This window comes from Lygodium microphyllum, chromosome 5 (assembly GCF_053477565.2).
Source record: "Lygodium microphyllum isolate KBCC chromosome 5, Lygodium_microphyllum_v1.1.10, whole genome shotgun sequence".
Taxonomy (NCBI): domain Eukaryota; kingdom Viridiplantae; phylum Streptophyta; class Polypodiopsida; order Schizaeales; family Lygodiaceae; genus Lygodium; species Lygodium microphyllum.
Genome location: NC_141139.1, coordinates 72762690 through 72774941, shown reverse-complemented (window position 1 = coordinate 72774941; position 12252 = coordinate 72762690). Strand labels below are relative to the sequence as shown.

The window sequence follows — 12252 nt, the reverse complement described above, 5'->3', positions numbered from 1 at the left end:
AAGCAAAAGGAGACTCTAAGACCCCACGTGACAATAGACCCTCCTAAAGGCCACTGCAATACACTACGCAAGTTTCCCCCACCCAATTTCAGGTTCGATGGCTTCCATGACCCACGTTTTTGCAATCCGCTCCACCAAGAGAGAGTGGCTATGGGGTACCGTCTCCTCGTCAATCTACTCCATCAAGAGACAGTGGTTGTTTGATTCCTTCCACTCCTTCGACTCTATAGTCCACTCCACTAAGAGAACAGCTATTGCCTACCTGTGGCTCCACAAGAGCACCTATTTCCCCTCCTCCCTTGTATGGCTCCCCAGACACCATCTCCAATGTAGGCATTGGAGGAGTTTTGTGTGATACTCCTCCCTCCACTTCCTCGTCTACTTAGGTTCGAGAGGCCACCTCTAGGAGCTACCTAGCTTTTGTTCCACTCGAGTCCCAAATACCTTCTTCGGCACTATTGGCAGCATTTCCTTCATCATCGAACACTCCAAAGGCCATGATCCATGAATTTCTTGATTCCCTACCTCTCACAAAGGGGGATTTAAAGGGGGACCATCTTTCTTCTTCAAAGGGGGATCCCATTCCTTTTACTTTAGAGGAGGTCCCTACTCATCGTGCATTTCTTCACACACCCTTTACTTTCTTGGGGTGGTTGACATCTCCATGCCATCTCACCCATTGACTCGTGAGTCCAATTGATACCCAAGATGTACAAGTTCCTCCTAGTTTGGAGCCTTGGGTGTTTCAACCATGACTTGGTGGCAAGGCCTTCATATTCCTTCCAACATGGAGTTATGAAGCTTGCGGCTTCTCTACTGAGGTTGAGTTTCCAAAACTATCAACTCATCATGTCTATTGTTCTTTACTACACGTCACCTTACAAGTTGAATACTGGGATTACAAGAGGGTGGATCTTCTCTCTCACACACACCCCTCTTATGGCACATTTTTGGGCCTAAGGGGGGTTGTTCAGAAACCCCATTCATTGGCCAAAGGGCTATTCACGTCTAATTTGCATGTGGAGGTCCTAGCGAAAATGGAAATTTGCCAAGTATCAAGTTTGGGTCAGTTCTAGGTTGCATGCTAGCGCATCTTCCATGTTGGACTCTCTCTCTCTCCCATTCTGGTGCGGTTTTAGAGTTGTAACAGCAGGAGGAGATGGATGCTTGCTGGTTTGTGCTGGGAACAGCAAGAGGAGGGGATCTTGCAGCCATCACCAAGAAGCTTTAACAGCAGGGTAGTAGGTCTTTTTGGATGTGGAATTGCTTTACTGAAGATGTTCCAACCAAAATCTCCAATTTGACCCTTGATTTGGGTCACCAAATCAATAAAGATTCAGGGCAAACATTAGGGAAAATGTTTATACATTCACAAGCCCGATTTCCAAACATTGAAAGCATCAAATTGAGCATCCAATCTCAAGGCAAATGCATGTCAAAGATTAGGGTTTATGGACAGCATGTCTACAAGTCTAAATTACTTCAATTTGGCAATGAATTGAAGGTACCTTGGTTACGGCAAAGCTCAAGGATTCTTGGATAATCAGAGCTAAGGCTTCATTCAACAAATTGAATTGATTTGGGACTGAGATTCATGTGAATTTCTCGTTGACTATAGTGTGGCAGCAACATGAGAACATGGATGCATTTTTCAATATCAATACCGGTCAATGTTGGAACAATTGCAGCTCTATATGCTTGAAAACATGATGGTTTGAGTGTGTGATTGAGATAAGTCAAAAGCTCACTCGTCAAGCATGGTGAGAGCAACGAGAACATAGCAATCGGAGCAACTTTGGTCAATTGAAGAGCTAGGCATGTGAGGAATTGCTAGTTCGTGTAAGGCTCATCTTTAATTTAAAGAAAACAGTAAGGGGCCCTCACCATGAGGGCCAGTCTAGTGTCATCTACTGTGCAAAATCACTCTAGCTCTCAAGTCATTTATGTTACTTATTTCTTTTGCTGAAGTAAATAGTGCGTGCATTGGAAGTTTATATGCACTACTCTATAGACCAAATCTACAAACCGGTCTCAAGTTCTTTGAAAAGGTCTCTTCTTGAACAAAAGACTCTCTTGGGAGTATTCTTTAAGAAACCTAATGGTACTCACCTAGGCCCTTATGGACCTCTTTCACTCTATATGGTATTTGGAAACATGGTTAAGTATTTGATCTACTACCTCAAATTGAGCAAACTTAGCCATACCTATAAGATCTATTCCTAAATCACCTTCTTCTCTAAAAAAGAAAGAGACAAAGCCCTATCATCAATCAAACCTAGCAACGATGCATGAGAGATGTTTAATACTGCTAATCACACTTAGTCAATACACAAAAACAAAAGAATAAATTTTGATAGAAGAGATACAAAGACAAAGCCTTGTACAATATTAATACTTGTTTTTGTGACTGAAAATTGAAAATGGGGTTAGTAGATGTTAAGAGATCAGCTAGCAACTACTTGAATAATAGAAATTGATGTAATCGCCACAAATGCAACCGTGACTTGGGCTTTAAAACATGCATTAACCATCCCCTTGCACCATGATGCTCGTTGCTAAGGGACCCTGACCAAAAAGATCAACCATGCAAAGTGCAATGCTCTCAATTTGGTAAAATGTTGTCACAAAAGGCCTAATGAGGAAAACAACTCCCTTCTCTAGAGGCCTAGGACAACTCCACTCCACAAAGATTAGTAATGTCAAATTCCCTGTTCCACACAATAATTCAATTGCCACAAAAAGAGGTTGATCAATCTCCTTGTTTCTAATGAAGGGGATCATCTTAGATTAATGTGGAATGGAGTACAAATGGACATCTTTGGTTTTTTCTTAAGGCATTGATACCTTGAATACAAGGATGTAAATTTGCTATTATAAAAGGCGTCACTCTCGACTTGCATGGATTAGTTGTGTCAAAAGATGCCCTCATGGCATTAGATAACCCATAGTCAATGTACAAGGTCCTCAAATGTAGCTTGCCTTAAGTTAGTTTTTAGATTTTCCACTATTGAGGATATATAAGATATAGATTGTCCCTAACATGATAGCCTAATAGGTAAGGCTTGTGGCTTTCTCCCTCACTAGAGGAGGTTCAACTTCCCATCAGTTGCACTTCAAGGGAAACGCTTATAGGAGCATTGTGGTACTACCATCCATGTCATTGTGGCTCTTGCTCTCTCAAGGATATTGCTATGCAATGGTTCCACTACTGGTGGCACAAACCAGCATCTGCACATGTGCATGGATCATGCATCTCTTACCCAACAAAGCAACCTTTTGAAGGGGATAGCACCCCCCCATCCTTGGTGATGTAGCATGAGTACCTCTTGAACCTCACCCCCCCCCCCCCCCAAAAAAACAAAACACAAAAACAGACCCAAACAACCAAAACTTTCTTCTTCCTTTCTTTTTTAAACTCTACTCATGCCATTATGGGGAAATGAACACGAAAAACCTGAAGAGAAACTGGCGATTCAGGTTGGAGACATCAATTGTGTCCATGTCAATGACGTCAATGTTACCAAATCCGGAAAGTGCGAGATCCTTGAGGAGCTCACACCCCAGGCCCCCGGCCCCAATCACAAGCACCTTCAGGTCCTTGGCCAGAGCTTCCCTCAGCTGCAGGCAAACGCAAAACAGGCCTGTAAAGCATCAGAAAGAAAAACACAACCCCGCCACGGCCGGCCAGGGATGCAGGAAGCCACAAGCAGAGAGGAAGAGACACAAAAGACAAGACATTGCTTCGGAGATCATCAGCGTGAAATGCTGGCCTTTTTTCCCCCCTTACCTCTGGCCCCGGCTCGAAATCTGCTCCCACGAGATTGCCTGGCCGCAGCAGCAGGCGGTCGATGTCTCGCCACCTCCCATCCTCCGCCATGGCACCCTGCATCGTGCTTGAAGCTACGATCTTTAACTTAATATTTCTGCATCACACCATAGCTTACTGGCTTAAAGAGAACCAATGCCCACTCACACCATGCAAAAGATGGCTAGGCGACCTAGTAACTTGTAAGTGCTCTTTGTTGATATGGGGGAATCTAATTTTATTTCCCTCGAGTGCTAGTCTATATTATTCCCCCTTGGCCAACTAGGTTGACATGTGAAACCAGCTTAGGTAGAAGAACTATATGATTGCATATGATCTTACATCTTAATCTCTATTTTAAGTTACTGCATGTATACTAGTAGCCATTGTTGTTGCCGTCAATGACAAGCACTAAGGGAATAGACGGATTGTAGCACTCTAAAATGGCAATACGACACTTGCTAGGTCTTAATTAATCACTCCCACACCAATCATAAATTTTCTAATTAATAACTACACGAATGCTCCATTCCTATATTAATATACAAAGACATCACTCCTTGTTGATATGGAGATGTGCATGTTTGTCAACTTAGACCAATCTCATACTTGCCCTTGCCCACGAGTCACTCACCATCGATAGCATGGCAACAATATAGTCTTCATGGCCATGACTCCATAGCCAAGACTATTGCTTTTTTCTTTTCTTTTCTTTTCTTTTAAACAATTGCTTCGCACATAGGCTACAAACAAAGCCTATCACCATTCAATACCTTATCTTTTGTGCACCCACTTATACTAAACTAAGCCCTATTTCTCTCACTTTTCCTTTATGAGCAAAGTTAAAAGAATGATTATGGCCTTCTTACAGAGTGGGTGGGAGTGACCTATAAGGTTGCGAATGTGTTAGTCTGCTGCTATTAGCTCCACTTAAAAGCTTTGACGTGTTGCATCTTCTCCTTTCCTACATACGTGCAAGGGATAAGATGGTCCAAACACCCTCTTTCACCAAAGGGCATTAGCAAGGCAATGTGCCCCGAAGTCCATGAAGTTTCAAAAGGGGGTGTGTGGAGCTTGAGTATGCTAAGGTTTTGAGGGTTACTAGCCCAAAAATAGAAGTGATTAGTGAGGCTCTACTAGAAAACCTCAAGATCTATAATGAAAAGAGGGGTTAGCTATTGGCCAATGGAGATAGGAAGATCGTCAAAGTAGCCATAGTATTCTCCTTGCCAAGACTCAAATGTAGGTATAAGGACTATTCTCTTAAGGATCTCTTTTTCTATTTCCTAGGTATAATCAAGTGAACATGAATTCAAGTAATGGTTTGGTGAGGCCTTTCAATCTAGGCATTGTACTTGAACTTAAATGAATTCCTTGAATTCAAGCGAAAACTTGATTTAAGTATTGGCCTTGACAACAAGCTTCTCTCCCTAGAATTTGTGTGGCTACAAATGCCTCATATGGATTGCATTTCCTTTCTCCTTCATTCAAGGAATTGGGAATTCAAAAATTTGGTGAAGGTTCTTAGTTGTCTGCTTTATGTATCCAAGAGTGGGATCCTTACAAAAGTAAAATATGTTACCTTTTTAGGCTATTGCTACCTTTGCAAATGTTTTAGTCACTGTGCCAAAGATTAACCTAGCAAGAAAGTGGTACAAGAAGTTAACAATGAAGGGCTACCTAAAGTTCCTAATAGGAAAGTGGTCACAAATCAAAAGAATGTTAAGGCTCAAGCCTTAGGGACCCAATATCTTCTCACCCCAATAGGAGAACAAGAAAGACATAAATAGCAACAAGTTACACCAAGAAAGAAAGGAAAATATGTTTTCTAGGATAGGGAAAGCACATTGATGGGGAAGCCAATGTTGAAACAATCATGAGACGACACAAGGAAAGGGGAACTTTCCCTCTAGAAGTTTGCAAGGCAGCCCTTGGTGGAGCATAAAGTGCATGTTGTGCTACAAGGTATTAATCATGACCCTTTTGATTTGGATCTCTAAAATGCAAAGGCTATTTAGAATATTAATTTCTTGCCTTGGAATGTCAAAGCCCTTTGCTTTTGGGCCAAAAAAGATGCATGCAAGTGAAATTTAAAGCAATTTGCTCTATTGATTTGTTGGTTTGTAGAAAGCTAAACTTGGAAACAATCAAATTGAAAAGGTGGAGAGTTTGGATTACAAAGAGGTATGGTTCTACTAATCAAATGGCATTTGAAGCCTATATTTGAACAATTTGATGGCATGCATTGCATTGTCATCATTGAGGTGTAGATTGTAGATGAAGCTTCTGTAATTATCTTTGTGTACTTGCCAAAAATTTCTGCTTAAAGAGTAAGCAAGTGGAATATGTTGAAATATTCAAAGCAAAATATTATTGATGGTGGTTTGGAATATGACTTCAAATAAAGATGATATGTCAAATGGATCTAAGTCAATCATTTATTATAAGAGGTTAAGTAGGGATGGTGAAAGCTTCCTTCAAAATCGAGAAATTCTCGTCATTGAGGATTTTATGGTCCAACTAAGAGCTTCATAGGATCTTGAAAGTGATACACTAACCAAATTCTCCTTTGATGCTCTTGAGAATAAGCAAAAGTGTGAGGTAATGGTATGAATAGTGGATTTTGATAAAGATATAGCTTGGACATTTAGACATTTAGCCTCTTTTGATGGTCAAAAACATGCTAGATGTGGTTTCATGAGAACAAACTACACAATTTTAGGATGCATAGTAGAAATGATTCTATAGATATTGTATTGTTGGCAAACCAACCCCTCCCTCGATAATGATGGACTTCCAATTGAAATTTTCCAAACTCATTGGAAGCTTTATGGATAGGATCTTGGTAGCTTTGCGAATGCTTGAGTGCCCTCTATTCATTGTCATGCAAAGATGCTATTCTTTCACTTTCACTATAATGCATAGAGGTTGCTCTTCAATTGTCCAATGCACTAGAAAGCCAAACTCAAACTAGTCCAAAGCCAACAGAGAAATGGACATGCAATGGAGAAGTAGAATTAATGAGGCGATGAGAGAGTTCAATGTAAAGAGAAATATTCAAACTCATTCCTTGCTTCTATATCCATGAAATTGGGAAGAATGAGGAGAGAGTCTAGGCTACATGAGAAAGTAGAAGATGCATAAAACAAAGAGCACAAACAACAACAATGCATCCCCTTCATTATCTTGGGACAAACAATATACATCTTGGAGTAAGAGTTTGACTTCCCACTCTTCTAGAAGTGATTTATATTACAAGGCTTAAGCCAAAGGATGCTCCTCAAAACTCATTTTGTAATATTTCCTCGACCCTATGGCCAACAACAAAATGATGGGATGTTTATTACCTCTCCCTTTAAAATCAACGCTCATGACCAATAGCAAAAATAATTGTGTGCCCATTTCCCTTCTTTCACCCAATGACTATTTTAGCTTTCCACCACTAGAGTCTTACCTTTCAAGTGTTGTTAATTTAGTGGATGGGTGTTAAATGGTGCATGGGGGCTCACTATATGTAAATCCTATATATCATGTGCATTCAAGGCCTATTTAAAAATACCCTTATCTTCAAAATTTTCCTAAATAAAACACACCCCTTTTCTATTCAATTTGTGAATGACCCCTTTATGTGGAACCTTTCTATATGTTAAAAGTGTGTAAAAATGGTATTTTAGAAATCCCTTCTTTTGAACTCACGTGATATGCTTACATATTCACAAGTGACCTCCTCAAGAAATGGTGTAAGCATTTCCCCCTCATATGGTGCCTTGCCCTCGAGAAGAGTCATTACATGCAAAAGTTGATGTTTTTAGTTCATAAAAGTAGGTTTTTGGAGCTAATCGAGTGACATTTGGATGAAAAGGTCATTCCATTTTCTATGGTTATGATAAATTAGATTTTCAAAAGTCACCAATAGTCAATAGGGAGAGTGCATTATTTGAATGTACACATTCTAACAAGTTTGTCATACTTATGGAAATTAAAGCAAAATGGTTGTTCCAATCCTATGATTTGTCATTTGTTTATGCCATCTTAGAACATGCATTTGAACAATTGGGAAGCTTAATAAAACAAAAAAGTTATATGCGTTTGATTTGGCTTGGTATTTTTGGAGTTGTGATAAAGTCTTCTCAAAAGGTTATTTGTATGTGGAGACTTTTACAAGAGCTAAAAGAACAAGTATGCACATCAATGTGATATTCCAATATGATTTTCCTTGTTCTACATATAGAAAGTTTCATATAATGCCTATTATGATGGATTGAGGGATATAGTAAGTTCAAGTATGATGAGGCCTTGAGGTAGCACCTAAAAAGCCTATGTAAATTTGGAAAAAAACTCTTATATAGTCAAACTAACTTCTTGTAAAAGTATATTGTTAGTCTTAGAGGCAAACAATTGCATGTAGCACTTGTGGATTTAGGGCTATGCCTCTATAAGAGCAGTATATAGTTTTCTTTTGATTCCTTTTGGTGCCGTTATATGTGTAAAGTTCATCTTTTGTACTTTGGATGATGTTTTGTTTTTGACAAAATAACATGTGATGTTTGCAATGCACGTATTTATGACTAGTTTGAACTATTGGTTGGACATTCTCTCTCTAGAATGGAAGCTTGGAAGTGGAATTAGAGGTTTGCTATTTACTTGGTAAGATGCTCATTTTGTTCTTGGGCTGCAATCTTACCTCTAATCTTTTGTTAGATTTTGAGCTGCTACTTGTCTACTTATGCAATTCATCCTAATATCCAATGTTAGGCATGGATCATGAAATTCTAGATTAGTATGAGTGGCATCATATGTTGACTTTGATGGTGAAGGTATGCTCTCAAAGACTGGGTACCTAATATTATAAAAGTCCTTTGTATGACCAATTTTTAAAGCTTTGTCTCTAGTAGGGCATGTATTGGGTGCACTTTTAACTCGATTTGGATTCTAGAGGAGGGGCTCTTAGCCCACTCCTCTTCAATGGATAAGAATAGGGTGGGTGATGGCCAAGCATAATAGAAGTGGAAAGTTTGTAGAGAACATTAGCATGGAGGTGTTGAAGGTAGGGTAAAGGAAGAAGCATTCTTGGCAAAGGAGACATGTCAACAAGGTGAGGGAGGGATGTTTGAGTTGAAGCTATAGCAAAAGTGGTAAGGATGGAAGAGGATGCTACCAAGGTATAAGGCATGAATGAAAGTGTTTTTGTAGTGATTGTTGATGACATGAATGTAAAGTGAGGGATTGATGTTTGAGTTAAAGCTATTGCAAAAGTGGTAAGGATGGAGGAGGGTGCTACCAAGGTATAAGGTAGGAATGAAAGTGTTTTTACAGTGATTGTTGTTGAGGATGGTGCATGGTATTGGTAGACTGGCAAGGTGGTGGCCAATTTCATAATACATGATTCTTGTGTGAAAGGCATCTAAGAGCTATAGAAATTCTAGTTTCACTAGCATGAGCACATAATTCTTTTAAAGAAACTGAATACCTAGTTTCTCTATCTCAATGCCACCCTTGACACAAAGATGAAGACACAAGTAGTCAACATGCAGAAGCAGGTAATTCAAAATGTAATTGATACAATTCTTCCCAAATCTAAAATGGAGGAAGTCTATTTTGTATGGCTGGTCATGCAAACTTGTTATTCTCCTCGTCCTCACTCGATTTCTAACATGTGATTTTCATCTCTTTGTGAATCACTAGATAAAGTTAAATGGGGACTATTTAGGAAGGTCCAATAAGGACATGAAGATAAGAATGTACACTGAAATGAGTCATGCATAATGACCTAGGAAGTGCCATAGTCAAACTTACCAGGATAAGAGAGTGGCACAATTAGGGCGAACTAGAGATGACAAGTGATGAATATCAAAGAAGGCAACACTAAAACGAAGGAATGACAAATTATGATAATTAAAGAACACTTTACGCAAAAGGCATTGATACATTCCCCTATGAGTTGTTCATGGAGGTGTCACAAGACACTCAACCATATAAGCTTATAGAGGCACACTCTTTGTGCAAGTTACAATTGCTTTTCTTTGTTCTCTATAACATGACTTGCATAGGTATCATCTCCCTTAGAGTGAAGAATTGCTATTAGAGAGTAATGGTCCTGAACTTATGGTGCATTGAGCATCACTAGGAGATGCCTTCATGCATACAAAAGAGCTCTAAGATACACATGTCTATGTGTTGGGAGGAGTCATATGTGAAAGGGCCATGTGGCACCCATCCCTAATAGGTAGATGGATGGATGGATGGGGAGAGAGAGAGAGAGAGAGAGAGAGAGAGAGAGAGAGAGAGAGAGAGAGAGAGAGAGAGAGAGAGAGAGAGAGAGAGAGAGAGAGAGAGAGAGAGAGAGAGAGAGAGAGAGAGAGAGAGAGAGAGAGAGAGAGAGGGGGGGAGGGAGGGAGGGAGGGAGGGAGGGAGGGAGAGAACTTGATGGTTTATTCCTAGAAAGACAAAAGCCCAAAAGTTTTCAAAAGCCTAATCAATCAAAAAATGGCACACGTTAGTTTTGTTACTTTCACGTTTGGTTGGACGGTTAAGCTCTCTTTTCTTGCCTAGTATGTTAACCAATGGTCATGAAATGGAACTAGGAGTAAAGCCTCCCCCAAGAGGGGTCAATTCTATACCAAGTAATAGGGAGTGAATTCCTTGCCATTCTTATTGGTTCTTCAATCTTGGAAGAAGATTGGGTGTTGGTTGTTGTTTGCAAGACCAACAAATGTTGATGCAACAAATGAACCTTCATATGTCATAATGTGAGGAGCACAACAATTATATCTTCTTCTTTGCTTCATTCCTTATAGATTGGCAACATCTTCTTCTCTACTACAATCCTGCATTGAACAACATTTTCCTCTTTGGAATGTTTCATTTTATGAATACCTTAATGCATCTTAATCACATTCCCTTTCTTCTATGTCATAGTTTGTTGTTGTTGGGGTCACACACACACACACACACACACACACACACACACACACACACACACACACACACACACACACACACACACACACACACACACACACACACACACACACACACACACACACACACACACACACACACACACACACACACACACACACACACACACACACACACACACACACACACACACACACACACACACACACACACACACACACACACACACACACACACACACACAGAGAGGAATAATATTATCTAGGACTATTGATTGTGCTACAAGAGGGAAAGGAAGAGAGCTTTGGGTAGTTAAGATGTCAAATTGTTGTGAAAATATGAGCGATTCTCAATGGAGGTTGAATAGTTTGTCCAAGGAAAGTGTGGAAGGTTTGGGATGGACAACACAAAGTCAACATTTTTAATTTTCTATAGACATGTCAAAGGCCTCCCTAGGCACATTTATGGAAGTTACCAAAAATCCTTGCCTAGGAAAAGATAGGGGCCAAGTTGTCTACCCTATTATTAAGTCTAGAAAATAATAAGTTATTATTGCAGCTCACATATAGAGCATCATCATACATAGCAATGGCTAGATAGTTGCATTGTCATTTTTACTTTCTTTATCATCATCTTCTTCAAATATTCCATGTCTTCCTTCACAAATCTAGCAATTTTGGCTCATGTTGCCACCCTTGCAAACCTAGCCAGCTCAAGTGCGCCACACCTGCCCCTACAAATAGCTCATCATTTGCTACATCAATTATCATATCCCTCCTCCTACAACCAATATTGCCTCCCTCATAATAGATATATTGTATAGTCTATTTCTTGTGCTTAGCCAACTCCCACGTAGTTCAACATCAAACACATACTCTCTCAAAAGAATGCGTGCACACATGCACTCTTAGGCCATATAATCCATTGGTACTCTCTTTGGTCCCTTCTTCCCTCTTCTATTCTCCATTATCCTAACCGATTCTCCACCGACATTTTCACTTCAATCTATCAAGTAAAACTCCATTCAAGGAAGGAAGGAGGTATATTTGCCATATGGAGCTATGGTATCTATAAAAATGAGGGACTTTTAAAGCCTTTTTTCCTACACCCAAAAATGCACTCTCCTAGTTGAGTGACTAGACCTCTTTAGCCTAATATTTGGAGTCTATTCCACAATAATGGAATCCAACAAGGTAATTCTGTAATACTAGTGACATGGATAGCAATTGGGCAAGCCCTTGACACTTGCAACATAAGAGTACCATTTTTGTCCTTACTAAAGTCTGCTTATTACTCGGTTTGCAAGTAATAAGCATGTTGACCCTTCTAGCCTTTGCATATTCGTCTACTTAGATTCTTCATGTGTTAATTCATGCTACCATTTGGATTTGTAAACTAATTTAAGAATTAATGATACAATCATTTGTGTCCTAGCATGACTATCTATTTGATTTTGTTTAAGATCTCATGAAGGATGTATTATTATTTACTTTCCTTGTGTGTGTGTGTGTGTGTGTGTGTGTGCG

At 39.7% G+C, this 12252-nt stretch overlaps 1 protein-coding gene across 1 annotated transcript in view; it reads right to left on the bottom strand.

Annotated features, from left to right (window-relative positions):
- The window catches only part of ECR1 (E1 C-terminal related 1), a 42682-nt gene extending 38663 nt beyond the window's left edge, over nt 1–4019 (bottom strand). Inside the window, exons 1-2 of the mRNA XM_087677965.1 lie at nt 3788–4019; nt 3455–3618 (exon numbers count right to left, since the gene is read on the bottom strand). Of these exons, the coding sequence (XP_087534091.1) occupies nt 3455–3618; nt 3788–3889 (266 nt within the window). The 5' untranslated portion in view covers nt 3890–4019. The remainder of the gene's footprint in view (nt 1–3454; nt 3619–3787) is intronic.
- Nucleotides 4020–12252: the final 8233 nt, after the last annotated feature.